This window comes from Melospiza georgiana, chromosome 2, assembly GCF_028018845.1.
Source record: "Melospiza georgiana isolate bMelGeo1 chromosome 2, bMelGeo1.pri, whole genome shotgun sequence".
Lineage (NCBI taxonomy): Eukaryota > Metazoa > Chordata > Aves > Passeriformes > Passerellidae > Melospiza > Melospiza georgiana.
In genome coordinates, this window is record NC_080431.1 from 70,481,301 (window position 1) to 70,504,644 (window position 23,344).

General features: G+C 43.1%; 1 protein-coding gene across 1 annotated transcript in view; it reads right to left on the reverse strand.

Annotated features, from left to right (window-relative positions):
* Positions 1 to 3,578: 3,578 nt before the first annotated feature.
* The window catches only part of HEPHL1 (hephaestin like 1), a 32,719-nt gene continuing 12,953 nt past the window's right edge, over positions 3,579 to 23,344 (reverse strand). The window contains exons 6-20 of the mRNA XM_058018439.1: positions 22,329 to 22,497; positions 21,516 to 21,652; positions 21,229 to 21,360; positions 18,559 to 18,770; positions 18,002 to 18,152; positions 16,706 to 16,918; positions 13,961 to 14,174; positions 12,263 to 12,402; positions 11,136 to 11,276; positions 7,968 to 8,074; positions 7,258 to 7,480; positions 6,374 to 6,513; positions 5,630 to 5,789; positions 4,246 to 4,338; positions 3,579 to 4,167 (exon numbers count right to left, since the gene is read on the reverse strand). Of these exons, the coding sequence (XP_057874422.1) occupies positions 3,965 to 4,167; positions 4,246 to 4,338; positions 5,630 to 5,789; positions 6,374 to 6,513; positions 7,258 to 7,480; positions 7,968 to 8,074; positions 11,136 to 11,276; positions 12,263 to 12,402; positions 13,961 to 14,174; positions 16,706 to 16,918; positions 18,002 to 18,152; positions 18,559 to 18,770; positions 21,229 to 21,360; positions 21,516 to 21,652; positions 22,329 to 22,497 (2,435 nt within the window). The 3' untranslated portion in view covers positions 3,579 to 3,964. The remainder of the gene's footprint in view (positions 4,168 to 4,245; positions 4,339 to 5,629; positions 5,790 to 6,373; positions 6,514 to 7,257; positions 7,481 to 7,967; positions 8,075 to 11,135; positions 11,277 to 12,262; positions 12,403 to 13,960; positions 14,175 to 16,705; positions 16,919 to 18,001; positions 18,153 to 18,558; positions 18,771 to 21,228; positions 21,361 to 21,515; positions 21,653 to 22,328; positions 22,498 to 23,344) is intronic.

A 23,344-nucleotide genomic window follows, 5' to 3' on the forward strand; every position in this document is an offset into this window, starting at 1 on the left:
TTTCTTCATAAAATCTATTCTAAACTCACCCTCGTTGAGTTTAAAGCCATTCCTCTTTCTCCTATCACTGCATGTCCTTGTAAAGTGTCATTCTCCCTCTGAGTCCCCCTAGGTCCTAGAAGGTCACAGTGAGATCTGTGTAGAGCCTTGTCTTCTCTGGGCTGAACTCTCTCAGTCTGTCTTCTAGAATAGTTGCTCCAGCCCCTGCATGGAGCCTCTTTGTGGCCTCCTCTGGATGTGCTGTAGCATGTCCATGTCTTTCTTCTTTCTTGTGTTGGGAGCCCCAGAGCACACAGCACTCCAGGTGGGTGTCAACAGACCGAAGCAGAGGGGCAGAGTCACTTTGCTTGTCCTGCTGGCCACACTCTTTCTGATGAGGCAGCCCATGATGAGGTTAGCTTTCTGCATTCTGAGCAGTTTGTTCATGTCCATATTTTCATCCACAAGAACCCCCAATGAGGGCGGCTCTCTGTGGGTTCTCCCAGCCTGTACTCATGTCTGCGGTTGCCTCAACGCAGGTACAGTGTTTGAAAGGAGACTCCTTGCTTCAAGTTTGTGCCCATCAGCTCAGGTCATCTCACCAGGCACTGACAAGAACCACCTGACTCTGTCCATGCTACTCCTCCCTCGGCTGTTTGCACACACTGTGGAGAGCCCCTGAGGCACTTTCCCCAGGCTGGTGAGCCCCAGCTCTCTCAGCACTCATGACCCCACCACAGTCTGACAGGTGCTCCAAGCCCCTAACCTGCCCAGCATCATGTACTGTGGGAGTTTCCCCACCCATAATGTTTGATCACTGCTTTTCAGGTCAATTTTTTGGGGTAGTCACTGGGGTGCCTTCACCTTTAATAACCCTTAATTTGTTTGCCCCTCTGTACTTTTCCTGTTGGTTTCTGGACCTCTGTGAGCTTGGAGAATCCTCAGCCCAGGAGTCACAGAAGAAGTCACATGTCCACTCCATGCAGAGCCACTTCCTGTGTTGTGCTTTCGTGTAACACTCCCCCAGCTCACTGCTTTCTGCAAAAAGGACAAAATATTCCCTCCTCCACTCAAATTCCCCTTTATTAAACTGATGTCCTATCTGCTTTCAATTGCCTTTCCTATTTTTTTCCAAGCCATAAGCCAAGGAAATCACCCTTCATATGGAAACTGTTCTACAATACCGATTCCTCTTCTTGTTCTTTTTGTGCTGCCCTTGTGCTGCTTTGCTGGATGAGGCCAGGAGATTTGACTCATGCTGTGTACAAGATGCAGGTGCCCTAGACATTTATATAATGGGACAAAGTGGTTTTCTGTTTTGCTCTATTCTTAATTTGTACTGATTCCTAATATTTAATTGCCTTTCTGCCCACTGAACAACATTGGAGCTAATGTTGTCATTAAAGTATTACAAATCAGATCCCATTTCAGAGATGTTTAGACAGTATGATAGACATAAGGGTAGGACTGCTTTTTTCCACATGTAGTACTGTAAATGTGTCAGTAATAAATTTTTTTCTTTTTTTTCACTGATTTTTCAGGCTACATGTGCTTGTCACTCAACTTGTCCACTCTTTTTCACAACACTTTGATAAAATAGTGAAAAGCAAGGACAAGCATGTCATGTAGCACCCCATGAGTGACTTTCAACATGAAATCTGACCACTTTTCACTGCCTTTTAACCAGTTATTTAACTTCCATGGACTCCTCATCCCATGGTGATTTCATTTCCTCAAGAAACTTTAGGACCTTCTCAAAAATCTTATGGAAATGTAAGCAGGTTATATTCATCCATGTTTCTTACCTATGCACTGAGTCCTTCAAAAACCTTCCTAAGGCACAATTTTCTTGTGGGGGGGAAAAAAAGAAAGTATAAACTCTTCCATGTTCTCTTCTGTTCCTTTGGACACTTTCCTGGTTTTGTTTTTAGAACAGTTTCAAGCAGCTCCCATTGTGCGGCTGACAGAGCTTTTAGTCCTCTGGAAAGTTTTTAAAGATTGACCTTGTCACCTTTCAAGCTTTTGAATTTAGGACAGTTCCCAGCTGCTACCCCACTTTATAATCCAGATTTTTCATACTTGAGGGCCTGTAGCATTCCATGGAAAACATCCCTGCCTTGGTGACTTGATCAGCTCATTTTGTTGCTTAACTCTGTTCCTGCTGGTGCTTCAGCCCAGCACAGATGCTGTCCTTCAACACAGGTGTCAGGGCACAGCTGGCACAGGGCTGCCTGCGCCAGGCAGGCAATGGTACACTTGCTGCTTTACACTTTTTGTGATGTTTCATGATCCCTGTGGCAGGCTGTGTCCCCTGGTCTGGCAGCAGCAATGTCCTGCGGCCCTTTGGAGCCTTCGTTCTGCTTTCACTGGAGCCACTGTCGTTCTGCAGCCACTGTCCAGCTGAGGAGCAGGACAGAGGAAATGATCTGGGCCAGAAGGTTCATACAAATAGCTGGGGTTTTTTATTATCAATGTAATCACTTTGGCAAACTAGTTTCTACAGTCAAAACATACTTATGATTCTTTCTAAAACAGCAGGTGCATTAGCTACCCTAGAAGTGAAGTACCAAATAATTTCCTTTTGTAATAGTGCATTTTGAGTGAAAGGCTTTAATTTTATATGTACACAGAGAGCTAAAGTTCTGCACAGACAGTATTTTTGCACAGAACAGGAGACCCCAATGTTAAAGTTTACAGGACAGGAAGATGAAAATACCTGTATTTGCCAGCTCAAATTGGAGGTTTTGAGTTGTTTATTGATATGATGTAAAATCTATAAGGGCTCAGTCCTGCATTTCTACTTCATGTGTGTGCTTTCAAATGACTGAGGAAAACAAAGAAATTACTGAGAACCTTCAACATATTGTTTGACTGGACATCAATGAAGGACACATTTAAGCTACAATAAGAGCATTGCACAGTACAATTTCCTACCTTTGAATACATTTTAAAGTACAGGAGTGGAAAAAATAGAATTTAAAAAAATCAAACTAGCAATTTGAATTTACATTCAAAATCAAATTTGTGTAAACAGTTTTGCAAAGGTTTTTGTCCCGGAATTCCTCTGCTAGAGCTATAGCAGGCATGAGCAGGCAAGAATAAACACAACCTAACAAAAAATTGGCTATAAACATTCAAGTATCACTAAATGTGTCCTGATTCTGTCTGTCTGCCTCGCAGAGCACAAAGATCATCCTCCTGATGACTTCATTCAGGCTGGGAGAGAGGTGCTGCTCAGTGCAAAGAAGAGGTACAGAATCAGGGCCATAACAAGCAGCATTTACAAAGTAAATTAATCTCTTGGAGCTTGTTCAGAGCTAGATTTTTAGAGATAAATAAAAGTTGTTAGAAACTAATGGCAGGGGCACTGCTGAACCCTTCAGGTGCTAAAATTTATTTGTAGGTCTTCAAAAACCTTCGTCCCCAGGGTGAAGTTTCCTCATTTAACAAGGGGAAAAAAAAAAAGAGACAATCACTTGAATGGTGGTGAATTCATTGAGCCAGACTTTGGGAAACTGCAGGGACTTGGAGGTTTGCAGCTGCTCCTTCAGAGGATGACAGCTTAAGCCAGTCCCTGGTGGTGTTTATTTTCTAGTGTGAACCCAGAGTTTCTTCACAGAGCACATGGATGCCATTCTGCCTGCTCCTCACTCCTGTGAAAACCCAGTGGATGCTGCTCTGCTTGGCTGCCAGATTGGATCTTGGACAGAGCTCATCTGAACCCAGAGGAGTGGAAATGGTGATGGGTGGTACCTGGCTCTTGGAGCTGAGCTCTACAGCTCATGTTCCCTCTTGTGAGCACTGGCCATGGGGTGGGACTGTCAGCATATGCCCTGCTCCAGTTTTATTAGCAGCATGTTGCCTGGCAGTGTTAGGTTTATGGTTGGACTCAGTGATCTTAGAGGTGTTCTCCAAACTTAAAGGTTTTATGGTTCTATGTTGTGAAATCCAGTGAGTGCCTGTGAATGATATTAAAAGTGGGAATTTACAGGGAATCTGCCAGAAGTGCACTTTTATCATCCAGAGCTGTGTAATGGATTCTATTTCCTTGGCGGGTGACGAAGCAGAAGAAGATTAATGCTGTTGACAGTAGAACAAGTCCAATGCAAAAAAAAGCTGCTAATATCAGGCTGGCTTCTCCAGGACTCAAAGTTTTGCCGAAAAATTTGCCCACTTTGTTGTCATAATCTGTTAAAAGAGAGTTGTTAATGAGAAATCTGCACATGAATCTGAAGAGTTTTAAATGGCATTTAAAAAAATCTTTACCCTTTGCAGTGGTTTCATTTGTTGCAGTAGTTTTATTGTATGTTCCAGTTGTGTGTCCTCCTTCTGAAGGAACTTCCCACTCTCGTCGCCCTTCTCAGGGTGAAAAAAAGCACAGTTAAGTTGGAAACCTTAATAAATATTTTTTTGTCTTTTGAAAAATTAGAGTTGACTTTATTTCATTATTTCTACCTTGCTGATCTGAACAGAAATTGTGATTAGATCATCACAGCTGTTCCTCTGGGAAGCTCCATGGGCAACATTCCCCTTCTCTGTAGGCATCTCTTTTACTCCACTACTTACTGTGATGATGGGACAAGGGGTAACTTTTAAACTGAAAGAGGGTAGATTTAGGTGGGACATAAGGAACACATTTTTTATGAGGGTGGTGAGGCACTGGCACAGGTTGCCCAGAGAAAGTGTGGATGCCCCATTCCTGGAAGCGTGCAAGGCCAGGCTGGGTGGGGCCTTGAAGAACCTGGTCTAGTGGAAGGTGTCCCTGTCCATGGCAGGGGGAATGGAACGAGATGATCTTTAAGGTTCCTTCCAACCCAAACCATTCCATGATTCAGTTCTGCATTTGCTTGTCCATTTGAAATCTCACAGCCCACATGAATATGTGTAATCAAATAAAATCATTATATCCAAGGAAGGAGTATTTTGGCTACATTTGGCATCTACATTTGGCATCTACATTTGGCATCATGCTGCTACAGGGTTATAGGTATGAGGTATGCCTACTGGCACTGTTTCAACTCTTGTGGAGGAGTGTAGCCAGCACAGTGAGGACCTAGATGCTGGATCCAGATGTTTAGTGAAGTAATGTGATGTGGAGAGGCTCACAAAACACTTTCAGCTTCACTTACATGTGTTGGAAGAGACAAGCACCACTCAAAAAGTTTGCCAACTTTTCTTAGTCAAGAGGTCACCTATTTCTTGGACAAGATGAACAACCATTTTCTGGAGCTCCTTTTATCCCAGCTGGTGTCTGCCTGTGCACGGAGGAGCCCAAACAGCTCTGCAAGTTATCAGGGCTCACAGGAAGGAACCAGCACCATGCCAGACTGTAAGCCCTCCTGCACAGTGAGGCAAAAAGGCTGAACAACAGCTTTGCAGATGTTTTCTGTGCCACCTTTAAAGGACAAATGGTCCCTAGGCTGCCACTGTCTCAGAAGGGCACTTGTGAAGCACCAACTGGTTTCAAGTGCACCAAAGATTGCCATGTCACCAGGGGTGTTTGTCCTGTCTCTTATCACTGCTAACTGGCCATGGCAGTGCAGGTGCTTCCCACCAGTGCACAGGTGAGCTCTCTTCCTTTCGTCCCTGCCTGCCATCCAACTGTGCTGCAATACCACCTCTGAGTCCTGGGATGTTTCTGATACTGCACCTGATTTATTGATGGTGTAGGTTGTCTCCATGCCAGCATGGATGTGATCGGCCACGTGGCAGTGCAGAAGCCACGTCCCAGGGTTTTCTGCTACGAGTTCAACTGTCTGGAAAGTCCCAGGGAAAAGGTCATACACATCTCCTCTGTGGTCCTTATCTGTCTGTGGCAAAGCAAAACCAGAATTGTAAGAGTCATGCCTCAAATACCCCCCCATGGGCACTGAAATATTCCAGTCAGCATTCCAGCTCCTTAAGGCAGATCAAATGCTTCTTGTACATTTCTAGTGAACATCATCCAGAGAAACTGAGGCCTGTGGACACCTCTCATTTAATCCATCATAAAAAAGCAGACCCCTTCTGTTGACTTCAGCTTTTGGCTGAGCAAAGGTGTTTCTTTGAAATATTTTTCAGGTAGTCCTGCCAGTGGCAAACCGTCACAGCATAAAACCGTACTCCAACCCGGCATAACTCTAACCTCCTCCCTGTATTTTCCCTCACACCTACGGGTAATCATATATTTTAACCCACCTAAGCATGTCCTCTACTAGGGTAATAGAAGCTTTGCAAGTATCTCATTTATTATGTATTTCCTTCAAATGCAAAACTCCCACCTACCTCAGCACCAGCCCAGGGCTCTGTGCCTAAGTGACAAAGCCAGGCTGGAAATATGGAATTTTTTTTGTTTGTTTTTCTCATAAATTTCCCATAACAATATAAAAGTTTTATTTTGATTTATTTTACCAACCTTGAAGATGAAGGTCTGTGCATGGAAGTGAACTGTGTGGATATCCACTTCATTGCCCATTCCTATCAAATACCAGTTTGTCCTATCACCTTCATTCATCGTTAGACCCAAGAGACTGTTGTAAATCTTCCCATTGATTGCTGGAAGAATGACAAAAATAGGAATGATTAATAATTGGCCATGGTATGGGTGATTATAACCTCTACTTCAGGCATCCTTTGCACTTTGAGGGTAGAAGGAGTGCTCAGGCAGAGAGGGGACAGGCATGTGTGGTTAGGACAAGTGCTGTCCTCAGTGACCACTGCCACTGCAGGAAGACAGTCATGCTTTTGTTTCAGTTTCCAAATTGTATAAGTATACATCAACAAACATTTTTTCTGTCTTACAGAGCATCAAGCTGATTTTTTACTGGTTGAGATTGAACTCCTGAGCAAACTGGATTTATGCTGAGAAGCTACATGGAAAAAGAGGGAATAGAATTGTTGTCTAAAATGGGTACCAGCTGTAGAAAAAAATGTTTGCTTTGCCAGGGCTATGTGTGTTCCCATCCAGTCTATTCAGCCTGGCTCCTGGACTGGCTGTAAATACAGCCACAGTTTTAAAATATCATCCCTATGCTCATAAAAAACAAGCCTGGGAGGGACACAGCTCACAAATGACAAGGAAATCCTGGCAGGTCATTCTCTTCCCAAAAGTGTAAGAGCAAACTATCTTGTTAGAAAAATATCTTGGTTGGGCCTTGTGAAATCTTTTTGTTTCCAGCATTGCAGTTTATGAAGTTGTCACATGGCTGGGTAACTGCAGGCTGAGTCCAATGTGTCCCTAAAAGGGCTGTGAAAAATAAACATCTTTCCTCTTGGCTGCTGCTGCCGAGTCCTGCATACCATGCTTGCTGTTGCCATCTTCAAAGTTCTCAGTGGAATTAAAATCATCAGGATTCTTATGAAGGTATGTTTCAATATTTTCTTTCAAATACCAGGATTCATTTTCATCGAACACCATAAACAGAAGAGTAAATTCACGATCGATGTCTTTCCTCAGACCTCTTTCATCTAAAGTTCCTTTTCTGCAAACTACAAGAGGCCCAATCAGACCACTGTACGTGTCCTGAAATAAAATAAATATATGCATTACAGATTTTCAATTCATCCAGTTATGAAATAGATACAGATTAACTGAAGATTAAATTGCTTTTTCCTATCAGATGAGAAAAAATCAGTCTAATTAAAAACTTCTTTCTCTGTGTGTCTCTCTGTTAATTTACCAAAGCAATGACATCCAGTGGTCCCTTTCAATCTTACTCATTCTGTGATTCTGTGATTTTGTGTAATGTTTTGTCTTTACCCCATATCCCCTCAACTGTTCTTTAAGGAGGAAATCACATTACTGTGGTGTATGCCTTGGGATTTCTGTAGCTTAAATTACCCAGGCATGTGCAACTGTTGGTAAAGAGTTCAAAGCATCTAGCTCCGTAAATGGTGTCTCTAGCCTGTGGTCCTCTCCCAGCTGAGAAGCAGGACCTTTCATAAACATTACACAATGCACGACATGTTAGCCAAAGCAATGCAAGCTTTAATGGCCATTTCTGGGTTACCTTAACAAAATTTGCTGTTGAATAATAAACCCAAGTGATACAATTTGGATCTGTTTTGCCAGGACCGGATCGTTCCGGGACGTTCCACCTGTAGGTGTTTATTTCCCCTGAAACAGAGAGAGAACAATTTTACCTTGAGCAGCTAAGTATTAGAAGCTTTGAATGGTATATCTAACTCAGACCTCCCATCCTTCTCATCAAAAAACTGTCTGCATCAAAACTACCTGTGGAAGCATGCAGCAATGGGATAGGGATATGATTCTGCCTTCCAGGAGGTCGGTGAGGTTCCAGTGGTGTTAGTGAGGGCAGATTGCTCCAGAAATAAAGATCTGCAAATGATTCTGACAAAAGTGGCATCCCACAGAAGGAAGTTTACAAACAGGACTCTTCATCTTTGGCAAAACCTGCAGTAATTCAATGATCTAGGCTGCTGATAATTAAGGTCAGATGAGGCATTGTGAGCCAAGCCCAGAAAATGTTTCTTGGACCTTCTCAATTGAAGAGGACAAAAAGAAGTGGCAGTTGCCACTGGGATTTTGCAGAGGGTGCTGCAGAAGTGTGTCAGCTGTGGGCCTGGATAGGAGAGCTGGATATGTACCAACCTGCTGTCTGGGGGGAGCAGGGGGGTTCTTTCATCTTCCAGATAGGACCTTGCTCCACAGCAATTACCAGAGAATCTCTATCCCTCCTGAAATGTCATCATCTCTGCCACATCCTCCCTGAGCAGAAATTCCCTGGCCTCTGATTTTAAAAAAACTGTAACAAATGGATGAGAAAATGATCTATTTGAGTGAGGATCATTTCTCTGCACCGAACACAAACATCTGCATTCAGATGAAATGCCTATGCTGTGTTTCCCTGCTTTGCTTTTTTGCTGGTACTTCAGGAAAGGGTAGGAGACCAAGATGTGGCCAACACCTTACCCTTTTAAGTGGTGGAGAAATGTTGAACCAAGCAGTCTCTGTCCCAAAAGTCTTTCAGGGTGACAACAGCCAAGAGCATTGTGGGACATGCTGTGAGTCAGGTTAAAACCAGGAAATCACAGAACCATGGTTTTAGTACAGCTACAGCACAACAGCTGCCAATGGCTGTGAGCATCTAGGCAAGGAGATTTTTCAAGCTTAAAGGGTTGGGAAATGTCTGAGCCTAGTTCTTGTGTCACTGAGCCACTGCACTGTTCATGCATCATGCAGCAGTGGGTTTTAATTGTACAGTAGCAACTACAAAAACAAAAAAGTGATGACTTTCAACTCTCATACAATATGAGATGGGTCTCATAAGTATTGCAATATCATTTACTCTTACAGGATAAGAATCATGTCATGGAGATATTAAGACCATGTCATGGAGACATGGAGGCCAGGGAAACGTTTCTCATCCATCTGTATCCAACCTACATGCCATCACCTCTTTTTAGAAGGTGTGATCTGAGAAGGGAGGCTGGTTGTGGTCCTCCACCCCTTCCTTACTTTTTCCTCCTCAGCTCAGGATGTTTGGAGGCTGTAGATGGAAAAGAATCTCTACCCTATTTAAAGCTGACACATTTCAGAAGGCATTGAAGACTGATCTTTGAAGTTCAAATAAGGTATAACCCCTGAAAAAAGCGAAAATTGATGTTTTCTCCCTTTTTTCCTTCTGGGTAATTGGAAGAATGGCCAGGGAGAGAACAAAGCTGTGGCAGATGAGAGCTGGTCTAGCATAGGTTGCTATGGATATGCTTTCTGCATCTATTTAGCATGCCCCCCCCAGTTTCTTAGGACCTGGCAGTGCTCTCAGGAGCACAGTTTGTCAGGATGCAAATCTGTCAGATGACTGATTTAGGATTTAGTAGAATTAGAATTCTACTAAATCCTAAATCAGTCATCTGACAGATTTGGCAAGTTTGGGGTGAGCAGTCCAGCCTGGCCTAGGAAGAAAGACAGTGAGGATTTCTAGATGATGCTGGTGGGGACTGAGGTGCCCAGAAATTTTTCTTATTTCAGGGATTTCATTTCTATGTCGACTGCTCTTTCCAAACTCCTAAGGAAAAGTCAGTCCTTAGATCCTGTTGAGGAATGCTTTTGGCTTACTCTCAAACACAGTCACCTTCCCTCATCTAACTCATCCCAAGCCTGCTCCCATGTGGACGCAGGAGACATGACAGTAGTGTTCCCCTTGTTACATCTCAAACGCCAGCCTAACAGTGTCAACAACATCATGGAGCAAATTACAAAACGAAGGAATTGTATATAAACCAGTTCCTTTTCTTTCCCCTCCCCCACGTATTAACCTCAGGTATACATTCACCAAACTGCAGCAAGGCAGATGCTGGCTCACATTTGGGCATGAGTTTCTGTGTATTTGTATTTTACCGACACAGCTGCTCACAGGAAAGAATTTTCAGCTTGCAAAGAGCTTTATTACATCAAAATTTCTTTACATTTAATTTCACACTGGAGTTCACAAATGCCGCCAAAAAAATTTGCATGGGTGTTGGAAAGCAAAGGTGGGGACTGCTATGCCTGAGTTTGATTTCCTACTTAGAACATAAACCCAATAAAAAATTGAAGTTCAAAAAGTTAAACAGGAATTAAACAGGAATTTTTCTATATGAAAAACTATTATCTACTAGTTTTCTAGTTTTCCTCACTAGAAACTGAGGCATATTTGGTACACTTTTCAAAGGTTATGAATTCACATGACAGCTATGTTTGGCATTTTATGCACGACTCTGAATGCAAATGCCAATTCTCTGTAGCTTGAGAGAGGCAGAGTTAATATTAACATCTGCAATTCTTACCTCTGAATTTGAAAGTTTTTAAAACATTGTTAGAGTGTCAGTTTGGAGCCAAATGCAGCACTGGCTTACATTTCTCTTGCCGTGATTATGGGCCTGCTTCTCTCTCTTTTGGAGGTTGTCTAGTGGTTTTACATTCCTGTTTCTACCCCTGATAGGAATGAAGGCTTATTCTTTGCCCAAACATGCTCACTTGGTCAAGAACCTACATGTCTAGAAACTCAGAACCGTAGCTGAATAAGCATTGAGCATATTGTGCCTGGGAGAACATATAGATATGGGCAAGTTTGAAAGAGAGATTATCATTAATGTGCTAAAATGCTTTTATAAACAGCCTTTGTAGCTCAAAGAAAAGAAGGAGGGGGGGGGGAAAGAAAAAAAGGGAGCCTTACCAGGGAGCGTAATTGGTGTCTCAGGCTGTTCTTCACAACCAACCTCTTCTATACCATGTGCACTTACTGAGTAAGGCCTGCTGGCTTTGTTCTTAAATACGATCAGTACGGAGTCACCGACCTCGGCATGGAGTAGTGGCCCTGAATTCAAACAGGAGATGCCAGTGTTTAATGCTGCTTTTCTGAATTCAACAAACTTTCAATAGCTTGGCCTGGGAGTAGAGCCAAGGTCTCTATCAAAATCATTGGGCTTTTCTATTCTTCCAGGAAAGCCATAGAAATTGTATTATCTCAGCTGATTAAAAGCTCCGTATGTACAAATAATCCCTTTTCAGTCAATGAAGAGAATTGTTCTCTCTGAAGACAGGTCTTTGAACAGCTGTTTTCTAAGGAAAACTCCTGAGGATGGCTTTTGAATCTTTCAAAATGTTGTTGTCCTTCAGAAAAGGAAATTGTAAGCATATTCCTGAGAAGGTTATCCTGAGGGAAGAGTATGAAACTGTATCAGGAGAGGCTTAGTTTTAGTATTAGGAAAAGGTTCTCCACCCAGGGGGTGGTTGGGCACTGGAACAGGCTCCCCAGGGAAGTGGACACAGCACTGAGCCTGACAGAGTTCAAGGAGTATTTGGACAGCACTGTCAGGCACAGGGTGTGAGTCATGCAGGGCCAGGAGTTGGACGTTGATGATCTTCCAACTCATGATATTCTAAAACTCTATGACTATTTTATGACCAGTTGTTGCCTGCTTTTCACCCCATAAAAAACCTGAACTGATGGGTAAAATTATGTCTTGCCAATTGCAAACACAAATCCATCTCCTTAATATTATCTTAATCTGTTTACAAGAGTCTCCCCCATGTTACAAGCTCTGAAGCTAAAGTGAATCCTGGAATTGCTATTATAGCACTCCTTGGGATACTCCTTATTCATGTTCAAGAATTAATTCTTTAATTTGGAAAGGATCTTTACACTCAGCAGTTATATAAATAGCATGTAAAATAACTGACACCTGGAATAGGCGTCACTGTTCCATATTTTCCATCTTAATAAAGCTTAAAAACATAGTTTTTGGAAAGCAATCCTCTTTCTGAGCACAGCTTGGTCTGTGAGACATGAGAGCTACTTGCCCAGGATTTCCAAGTGTTCCTCCTCTTCTGTCCTCACTTTGCGCTGTGTGAAGTTGCCACTTGTGTACTCCCTGTAAACCACCTTCTTGTATTTTGAACCAATCAGGTCCTCTGCTTGGCCCAGAAAAACATGTCCATAGCTGCAAAATAAAATGCAATAAAAGCACTAAAGTGTACATAGCTGAAAGCTAGTAACTGTTGTGCTATTCACAACAGATTCAATGAGAATATACAGCTTGATCCAATGTGCTGATGGATGTGAAGGCCCTGAGAGATGCAAGAGGTTTTGAATAGCAAATAGCAAGAGTGATAATCCTTACTGAATGCACACCCTCTTCAAACAGGTAAAGCTGAGGATAAGATGCACTCTCCAAGAATTTTGGGAACACAAATCCTTCACCAGAGCTGGAGTAGGGGTAAAGTGTGAGATGAGAGTGGTTTCAGCTGCCCTCTCCAGCAGCATTGTTCACTCCAATAACAGATACTGCCTGTCCCTGGAATCCTGAATCCTCCTATCATGATGGCTGCTTTTGCTATCTTGGCTATTAGCCACGGGAAGATGATAAACAAAGCTTGAAAACAAATGCGATCCATCATCTGAGATAAGAGGGAGCTGTTTTACCCTTCCCTCCTGCTGCTGTGCACTGCACAGGCTGGATGCTTTCCCAGCATGATGATAAAAGGAGAAATGTGTTTTCATTCTGCACGGGGAAGATGATGCTTTCCAGGTTTCCCTAGTATGTGGCTGCTCCCATGGGATCTCAGAGGGCTGACTCGCCGGCAGAGGACACTCACAAGCCGCTGTGCAGCTGAGCCTTCACCCTCTCTGCGAGCAGCCGCCTCCTGGCAGCTCATCTCCGGGGTGCCCCTGGCAGGGGAGTTGCAAGGCTGGCTCACAATACACTAAATAAAACCAAAACACTGCCCCAGGGATACTGCTTACTGTATAGTGAGCTGTGTGTGCAACAGCAGCCTTTGACAGCAGTGGAGTTTATGTTTTCTTTAAACTCACATCATCACCTGTGACTCTTCAGGTGTATTTTTACAGACTCCTCTTCCTCTGTACAAGAAGCACTTTCACAGATGCTTTTCTAAGGTTTATTTTTGACATAAGTTCGTTATTGATTTCACCAGAGACCAGTCTATGCAATATGATCTGGAATGTGTATTTTTTTTCACAAGTTTTTTATTCCTCACGCAGTGGAGTGATTCAGTTGCAGGGTTACTTATGTTCTGATCTTCTCAGGGGATCTAGGGGCTACCATGCTGCAGGAAAGCAGACTCAGCACCCCCATCATGCATCTGCATTGCATTGCCTACAGGAGCTCACATCTGGAACAGGTGCCTTTCTCCTCTATGACTACCAGAAGTCTGGGATTGCAAGGCTGGGAAGAGTAAGGGAGAGAAGAGGGTTGGGGGGCATCATTGTAAGGTTGAGCCAGGGCTGGAACACAAACTTGGAGGCCTTCTTGAATTCAACAGCATTACAAGACACTCTGAAATGAAAGCATTTGAAACTGGTGGCTATGAACTAGTCTAAACTGAGAGGCTGTGACTTTGTAAATACATTTTCTCATATTATGTTTGGCAAAGAGTTCATCCTAAAAATACCAGGTTGGCATCATGAAATGGTGCTTCAAAGTTTCCCCTCCACTGTGAGTGTGTCTTGTGCCCACAAGAGTTTTTTGGGTTGGGTACCTTTCCTCATAGCTGCTGATGTTGTAAACCTTTGGTGCTGAGCTCTTATTTGAGGCATAGTCCCACTCCACCTCCTCTGCAGCAATGTAATAGACCCTCATGGCTCCACGCTGCTGCTGGGCTCTGCTGGGGCTGCGGCAGCTGCTCACCTCGTAGAGATGCTTCATCCCACCAACAAAGTGATCAAAAGTCCTGCAAACCACTTTGAACGTGCCTGGAAAGAAAAGCACATGGCATTTAAGCAATTAAAAAACCTAAGAAGCATCTTGACAAATTAGGTCCTGTGTACATCTCTGATCTGTCCTCAGATAATCCTAATGTATAATGCTGTATGGAAAGTCAAGCAAGAGGATGTTTAAATAGAATGATAGAATAGTCTAGGCTGGAAAACACCTCCAAGATTATCAAGACAGCCATTAAGCCAGCACTGCCAAGTGTATACCCCTAAACCATGTCCCTAAATGCCATCTCTACAATCTTTTAAAAACACGCAGGGATTGTGACTCTACCACTTCCTGGGCAGCCTGCTCCAATGAACTAAAACTCCCTGATGAAACCTGAGGTTATTTCCTCTTTTTCTGTCACTTGGTACCCCTTGGGAGAGGAGACTAGCACCCAGGTAGTTATAGAGTGAGAACAACCTCTCTGAGCCTCCTTTTCTCCAGGCTGAACACTCCCTCAGCTGTTCCTCACCAGTCTTGTGCTCCAGACCCTTCTCCAGCCCTGTTGCCCCTCTCTGGACACTCTCCAGTCCCTCAATGTCCTTCTTGCAGTGAGGGGCCCAGAACTGGACACAGAATTGGAGGTGTGATCTCACCAGAGCTGAGTACAGGGGGACAATCCCTGCCCTGCTCCTGCTGGCCACACCAGTGCTGATCCAGGCCAGGATGGCATTGGCCTTCTTGGCCACCTGGGCACACTCTGGATCATGTTCAGCTGCTGTTGTCCAGCACCTCCAGGTCCTCTTCTGCTGAGATGTTTCCCAGACACTCTGTCTGCAGTCTTCGGCATTACATGGGATTATTGTGAGCCAAGTGCAGGACCCAGCAGGACTTGACCTTGTTTTGCTCCATAGGAAAAAGCAGCCTGCTCCATCTTTGCTCAAAAATCACCATAAATTACTTCTAACTATTTGAGTTAGATCAGCTGGGCCAAGGAAACTCTGAAAAGCACTCAGATGTCTGGCAGCAGGAATAAGCTTGCCAGCAAGCCTCACTGCCAGCGAGCCCATGCTGCAGACATGCCCACGAGGAGCACAGGAAGAGGAGGAGGAAGCGCTCATTGCAAAACTCAGTGAAGGCATGGCGGAACAAGGGGTGTGTTTCAGAGGTGCTGGTTCCTTGTCCCTGAGCACAGAGCCACTTAACCAGCCTTCAGTGCAAGGGACTCTCCATGGAGCCCCTGCAGTTTGTCTGGTGTAATCAGGTTGAAGAAGGGCTCTGCAATACAGATACAGACCCACCGTAAAGGAATGCCTGCTTATAACCATTTATCTATTTGCACAGTTGAGATAAACTGGAACTTTCTGACCCTTTGCACTCCCTCCATGAAAGGCCAAGCCACCATGGGCCCTTTTTTTTGGTAGCTCTGGTGGTCAAAAATGGTAGTGATTGTGGGAGCATATTTTGGCATGTTCATGGGCAGAATTTGATATTTATACTCTCCTTCTCTCCTGCCCATTTACTCAAGAAGAAGCTGACTGTAATGTTTTCCTGTACAGCTCCACCTGCTAGCACTGTGTGAAGAAGGAAAGCACTTTCACAGCTGCTTTGTATGTGAGTCAGTGATATAATCAAAATTAAAAACATAGCTCTGTCCAGACTAGATCTCAGTCTATTTCTTGCACCTCAGAGGCAATAGTGATTAAAGAGATAAAATAATATGTAATTAAAATAAAATCACAAGCATTGACGATTGTAAAGATCTGATAATTCATTCAATTTATGTTATTGCTGGTTTAAGGTTAGCCAAAAATTAATAATCTCTTTGAATAAATTTTTTGTGTGAGATCTACAGTGCAGTTTCATGACAGATGGTGGAAATGTTTGGGATTTGTGTTAGAAAAATTTCAGTTGTCTTACAGCATCTGCAACAGAGGTCTAACCTGGCACATACACAACTCCAATGTACATTTCTATCAGGTGCCCTGGCCATGGATGGCCCCAGGATGGTACAACCCTGATGACTCTATTAATTTACACAGAGTTGCATCAATACAAAGCAAGGTAATGTTGTACTTTATATGACGAAGATTATTTGGTGTCTCCAGAAAACAACTCACACTCTCCTGGTTCGAAGTATGAATCACTGGATTACCCATGAGATTTAAAAGTACCTTTAATGTATAAGCTTCTGAAGAAACTCTTAAAGACTATTACTGAAAAGCTTTGTTGAAGTCCTAAAATACCTTAAATAATGCTGACTATCCACTTGGCAGTGAATTTGCTTTTCTAAAAATGTCTGTTTGGAGAATTATAAAATTCTATGAGCATCATGTTAGCTATCTCTCTGCCTGCTGCTCTACCCTTCCCTAAGTCATTAAAGCCTCTGGTTTTTGGTGTACATGAATATGTACACCTTCCCAGAAAATTAATCCATAGCCTGAATTGTCAGCTATGCCAGGTCCCCAGTGTCTCTCTCCTGGCTTTCAGCCTCCTTGTGCAGAGCAGAGCATCTCACTGTCTGTTAATTTGGCTCACTGGTATCTGCAAGCGCCACACAACCAAAATCAGTTCATGAACATACCCACACGGTCTGGCTGCATTAGTGCTGTCCCTGATAAATGAGGGAACAAGGCCAGCCCATCCCTTGTTGTCCCTCTCAGGTCAATGGTGTTTCCTTGGAAATGAACCCCGTGCATGTCGTAGTGACTGCCCAGCCCAATGAGGTGCCAGGAGACCTTGTCATTCTTGCACATGGTCAGGCCTGGCAGATTGCCATACAAGTAGCCATTGACAGCTGGAGGAGAAGGAAAAAATCATGGTTAGCAGCAGATCCACAAGAATGCATTACAGAACTTCCTACCACCCACCTGGCCAAAGACTCATGACTCAGCAAGTCACTAAAGGGGCATTTTGTGAAGCAAAAGTAGGATTGGAGGACACCAAATTAACATCTAAGTGCTATTCCTATAAACTCAGAACTTCTACCTCTTTGGTTTTAGCCTGTAAAATCTTGTAATAGCTCTCTGCTATTGTGATGTAGCACTCCTCCTCTGAGCTTTTGAGTGTACCTCCCAGACACCAGCCAAGTGTACAAATTTGGTACCTCCTTTCAGCCTGGAGAATGCATAACCACATCATTAAAGCTATGAAGAGGGCCATAAAGAGTCTGAGTTACAAGGGTGTTATAAGGCAAAACTCCCTAATCCTCAAATTGTTCTCTGTGATCAATGTGTGATAGGTGCTATAAAAGAACAAAACTTCAGTATGGTAGTTCCATCTCATAGAAGAAGAATAAAATAGACAGGTCCAGAAAGCCCCTGAGTTCTCTAAAAATATATATCTAAAGCAAAGGTAGGTTATGTGATTTGCTCAAGTTTGTCATCCCAGGGATACCTTGGAGGAGATCCGTGCTGAAGTCAGATACTTGCATCCAGAAATGATGTTGTAAAATATTTTTGGCCAATCCCCTAGTCTTTGTGTCTCCTCTTTTAGAGGTGGTCACTGCCCAGCAGGGCAGGTAGATTTTACTGCTTGAGTCAGTGCCAAGGCCAGCAGTGAAATTTAAAACACTAGTGAACATTGGCTTCTTCTGCACCTGTCTCTGGCATTATGCCTTTTTACAGAACTAAGTACTGTATCTAAAATCACTGCTCTGTTCCCTTTTTCCAAATGTATTTGTAGATGGATGCACTCATGGCCATTGTGACTGGAGTTTCAATGTGCACTCCAAGGGCATCAGGAGCTGGCCATAAGTTGACTGACAGCTTTCCAGCTCACTCTCCAGTGCAGTTCAAAAAGCTATGAATGATAAAACCAACTCATCTTCCTAATATGATTGAATAACAGATATCATTAACAGATATTAGATATTTTGTACCATGCATTTTGTTGGATTCCATGAAATCAGCATCATTTTCATCCACTTTTGTTGGATCTCCAGTAAAGGCTTCAATATTCTTGTTCAGATACCAGCTGTCATTCTCATCAAAGATTGAAAAGAGAAGGTAAAATTCTCTGTCTATTCCTTTCTGTAGAGGAGGGGGAAGACAAGACATAAAAAAAGACTATTCAATAGAAATGAATAGGTTTTTATAACAAAGCTTTCTTTTCCCTGAAGCCACTTTCATACTAAGTCTGCATAGAGACAGGAGTTGGCACCTTTTCATCAGCCAGAAGGATGAATAGAGTGTCCTTTACGGAGTGTGAAAAGAGTTATTATTTGCATGCAAAAGACAGAAAAGCTAAGAAAGAGCCAGGATATTAGGGAATGGTGATTTTGTCTTCTTAACCATCCCCTTAGATCAGCTTTTACCCTGAGGAGTAACATTTATTTAATCTCTGTAAGCAGAGCTGGGAACTGGGCAAATTGCCTGTATGGGAGCCCCCAGTGCACCACCCTGCTCTTAGGGACAAGCAGACATTCCCGTTGGGCACCTGTGTCCCGTCGTGATTCAGGGTGTTCTTCCGACAGACCAGCAAAGGTCCCACCAGGCCAGAGTTGGTGTCCTTGACAGCATCAGTGGCTGAGTAGTACAGGTAGGTCAGGCACGGGGGGTCACTCTCTGTTGGACCTCCATTTTCAGGCACCCTCCATTTGTACGTGAAGGTTTCACCTGGCTTGACGTGGGCTCCTGGCTTCAGGTAGCCTGGAGAGACAAAGTTGAGATGCACCAAGATTACAGGAAGGCTTTGTCTCCCTGACTACAAGAGTTAGATGGAAGTTGGGCATAGCTTCAGATTTCTGCGGAGAAGCTCCCCCCCTGCCACCACAGCTGGAGCACCATCCCATAGTCTGGGCAGCTGTGCCATGGGAACATCTCATCCGAGGCCTGTGCCATGGGGACAACCAAGCCAATTCCCCGCAGAACAAGCTCATCTGCTCCACTCAGACACCTTCCGACGCTGCGTTGGATTATCTGGATTATATTCAATCAGACAAGACATGCAGAGCTCATCCTGGTGCTTAAATGGATTCCTCTAATGTTTGTAACTTACCTGCCCTATCATGGAATTCATCTGTGGCACAAACTCAGACTCTGCTTTTCATTAAGAATCAACAAATCAGTTACATTATTGAGTGGAGCTAGAGCTGTGGCTCTTTAGAAATTCAAAACAAATCTGATCCTGGTAATTGTTTCTTTTTGATTTTATAGCAATGCACAGGAGCCTTTGTCAGCATCTCCAGAGTGGATGATATTGTTCTTTGTTGGAGGCTACTTTTAAAGGATTTGGGCCATTGTCTGCTGCTATGCAAAGGGTGGATTTAGATTGTCTTTGACACTTAAGCACCCATTATCTATATTTTCTCAGCACACTCAGTGTCTAGTAATCCAAGAAAATCTTAGAAACTTAGACACAAGTGAAAATAGCAGTATTGCATCTGAGCATAGCTATTTGCTGCAAACTGCAATAGAAAACAGACTATAGCTTGCACAGTATCCAATACTACTGGATTCATCCTGCAACAGTCCTCAATGAGGCAGACATTGACTTGGAGTCAAAAGCCCTCTGAGACTAACAAGTGCCAAATGCAACATGCAAGGGTATTTCCTGCGAGCACTGAAAAAAACCCCATATATCTGCAGATATCTCTAGATGTAAGTATTTTTATTTACAGTATTTCACATGAGTAAGCTGCACTAGACAACCTCTGAAAAATTATTTACCCTCAGCATAAGCTTACAGGCTCTGCATGTATACCTACAGGATTTCTGCATGTATACACCTGTAGATAGATGAAATGGAAATCCATGGCACAAGAATTAAAAGGAGAGAAGAAGGGGCAGGCAGATTATTTATGAATCTAGAGTCAGGTTTCTCTCTAAAGACCCAGAGGAGTGCCAGCTCAGCTGGCTGCTGAATTGCAGTTTTGGGTAGATTTTGCTACGCACAGAAGTGTGCAGTGCTGAAGGGCACTGCTACCAGGGACTGATAAATGAAATCCCAACAGCTCTGCAAGCAGGAAGCTGCACTTCCATTGGAGAACTATCTCTGACATGGGTGGCATTAGGATCTGTGCAGATAACTCCAAGGCTGAACTCAAGCCAGATGCTTTTTATGTTTTGCCTCCTGGCGAATTTGTTGAGTTACAAGGTCAGGAACAAGAGACAACAATTTAATAAAGCCTTTTGCATTGATCTTGTTGTATGATGAGTTTTACATGTTGACCTAATTCTCTCTCAGCACAATTTTCAAAAGAGGGATTATGTCCCATGAGTTTCTTTTGATGCGTTGTAGTGGAAACAAAGCATTTCAGACAACAAGAAAAGTACGTTCCTCTTCAGTGTTGAAAATGCACTTTTTCAGAGACCACAGAATTATCTCTGTAGATGCTATAAATGGGATTCACCTCACCTTAACTGGGCCATCTCAAGCTTAGTCCCTAACTCAAACTCTAGACTTTTGTGGTTGGTGGAGACAGAATCACATCTCCAGAGGGCCTTCTTGTCACTGACTGTAAAAGATGCCTACCAATTAACATGATATTTAACATTCAATAGTCAAACTTAGACCCTGTCCTTGCACAAAATGAGAGGAAGAATTTAATAAATGTTCCATTTCAGCATGTATGTGTCTATGAGAATGAATAAGGATTATCACTGCTTTGTGATATGTTCCAGGGAAATCAGATAAAGCTGCCTTTTGAAACTGACTATCCTGACAGTAAAGCAAGGGCAATGGCCAGCCTGGATTAGAGAACTGGGAGTGATGCAGCTGAGAACATGTGGATAACTATAGCAGGGCCATCATGCCAGATCCTGAGAGTCATCATTTCTGGAGCGTGTCCAGAGGAGATCCACTCCTTGAAATTGAGAAATATTAGATAAGAATTAATAGAAATTGGATTGTGCTTGGGACTTTTGTTCAACATAGGCCTCAGCTAGTTTTAGGTATCGTATCTGGCACATATCCAAGGACAAGAACCTTCACATTTGCAGACTGTGGAGTCCCGTTGATTGTGACATGAAGGTTACTTGCAAACTAATCAAATCATCCTTTCTGTGCCTTAGCATCCATGAAAAGGCAAACCTGCACAGCTCAGCAGCAGATTTTTGGGCTCAAGTATTCTAGAGGTGATGATCCAGTAGTGCAGCCAAAACTTACCATCTAAGTAGGGAGCACCTTCTGACAGCTTGCTGAAGCTTACACCATGGGCCATAATGCTGTAGCTTCTTCTGGCTTTGTTGGCAAAAGTAACCAGTACTGTATCTCCCACCTCAGCTTTTATAACAGGGCCTTAAAAAACAAAGTGAGGGAAGGTATTAGGACTGGTCTCCAGCATACTTCCACCAAAAGAAGAGAGAGTTGCTTGCAGTTAATTCCCCTCTCAGTCCAGATGGTTCTACATTCAAACCTGATGTAATGACAGGAGGGGAAAATATTCACTGTACCAAGTATTCCCAGGTGCTTCATGTCCTCTGACCACGTCTTCTTACTGAACGTTGCATCAGTATATCCCACATAGTGAACTTTCCAGTACTGCCCTCCTATTCTGTCAGTCCCTTGTGTAAAATATGTTGCAGATTCACTGTGGAATTAGCAAATCAGACTGGTTAAATAATTGAAAGTTCAAGCAGAACCCTTCATTTCAGAAAAAATTATTACTCCCGACAAAGGAGAAATTATCCCCCCAAGTTACTAATCAGCATACACTTTTCTAGCACACAAAGAAAGGTATTACTGGTTTGAATTAGCCAACAAATGAGCATTCATTGTACATTAGACTTTTATGTTTAACCCTGATTTTCTTAGGAAGACATTTATATCAACTTACCTTAGGCAAGAACTGTGCACAATGTGTGTCTAATCATTGTTGGCTTTTCTGGGAGACACTATAATGCAATTTGTCTCCATCAGTCATGTCAGGGGGGAAAACTCTGCCACTGTGGCACCTCTGAACTGCACTGATTGTAAGTGTGAAAGCTGCCTGAAGAGTCTTGATGAAGGGTCATTAACTGTGTTGAACTTGGCGTGCCTCACTTTCCCCATGGATTTAATGGAGTAAGATAAGTGCTTCCAGAAGGCACCTTGAAGCATCACAGTTATGCATCCAGCTTCCTGACTAGGCTGTTTAAATCCATTCCTCCCTGCCCCCTTCAATTAAAACTAATGACAGTGCAGGACCTAGCCCATGTGAATCACTGGGGCAGTGGCACACAGACTCCTGAAATTAAAGCACAATGGGAGTTGACAAGAAATCTTACCTGCCAGTGGCGTTCAAACCCTGCCCAGTGAATTTATCATAACCGTCAGGCCCGTAATTCCAGAGCACTTCTTCAGCAGCAATGTAGTATCTTCTCTTATGACTGATTGGGGAAGAGTGAGACAGGTTTTTCTGGCAGATCTGAACATCGTATAGCGCCTCCATGCCACCTGGGAGAAGAAAGAGTCTGGAGACAGTGCCTGACCACCTGCAGAGTCAGCAATCTCATGGATACAAATGTAAATTCAAAACTCTCTGGGAGCTACATGGATTGGAAGCAGTTACTACAGTAAATTTCTATTTCAAAATATATTCTCTGCTTACAACCGGCCAGATACCAATGCCCTTCCTTTGCAAGGTGGTACACTTTATGCAATAGGTGAAACTCATAGACATGAATGACACTCTTTAGTGGACTTATTTACTCAATTTCTTAATCTCCATAATGATGATAGACTGATTTTGGAGGTCAGAGTGCCTGCAGATATCTCCCAAATAGCATCATCTCCCCGTGACTTCCACTGAAATACAGACTGGTTATTTCTGCTGAAGCTATTTGTTGCTCGCCAGAATCGAGTCTGTTTTGCCTGATGCAAAGCCCACTGGAATCAATGTGAAAAATTCTCCCAAGTAGTCTCTGCTGTGATAACTACAGATTGCCTGCTGCCGTGACTCCTAGTTTATGATTCACACTTTCAGGGTCTTGCACCACACAAATATCACAGCATCATCATCAAATCCCTGTACATAATGGTTTCTGAGAACACTGCCAAGTTTTGCCTGATTTCCATAAAGCAAAAAGCTACAAAGTGTTCAGCTGGCATGATTTTTTTTTTAACATGCAAGTACTTATCTACAACAAAAAAACTATGTTGAAAAATGAGTATTGAAAACTCCTCTCATTGCTCATCAAAATCTCGGGTTTACCTAGGAATCATGGGGACAGTGCTGGGTCTAGCAAGTCTTCCTCATATGAGTTACATGGCCAAGTCATTCATATTAGCTGAAGATTTGGCC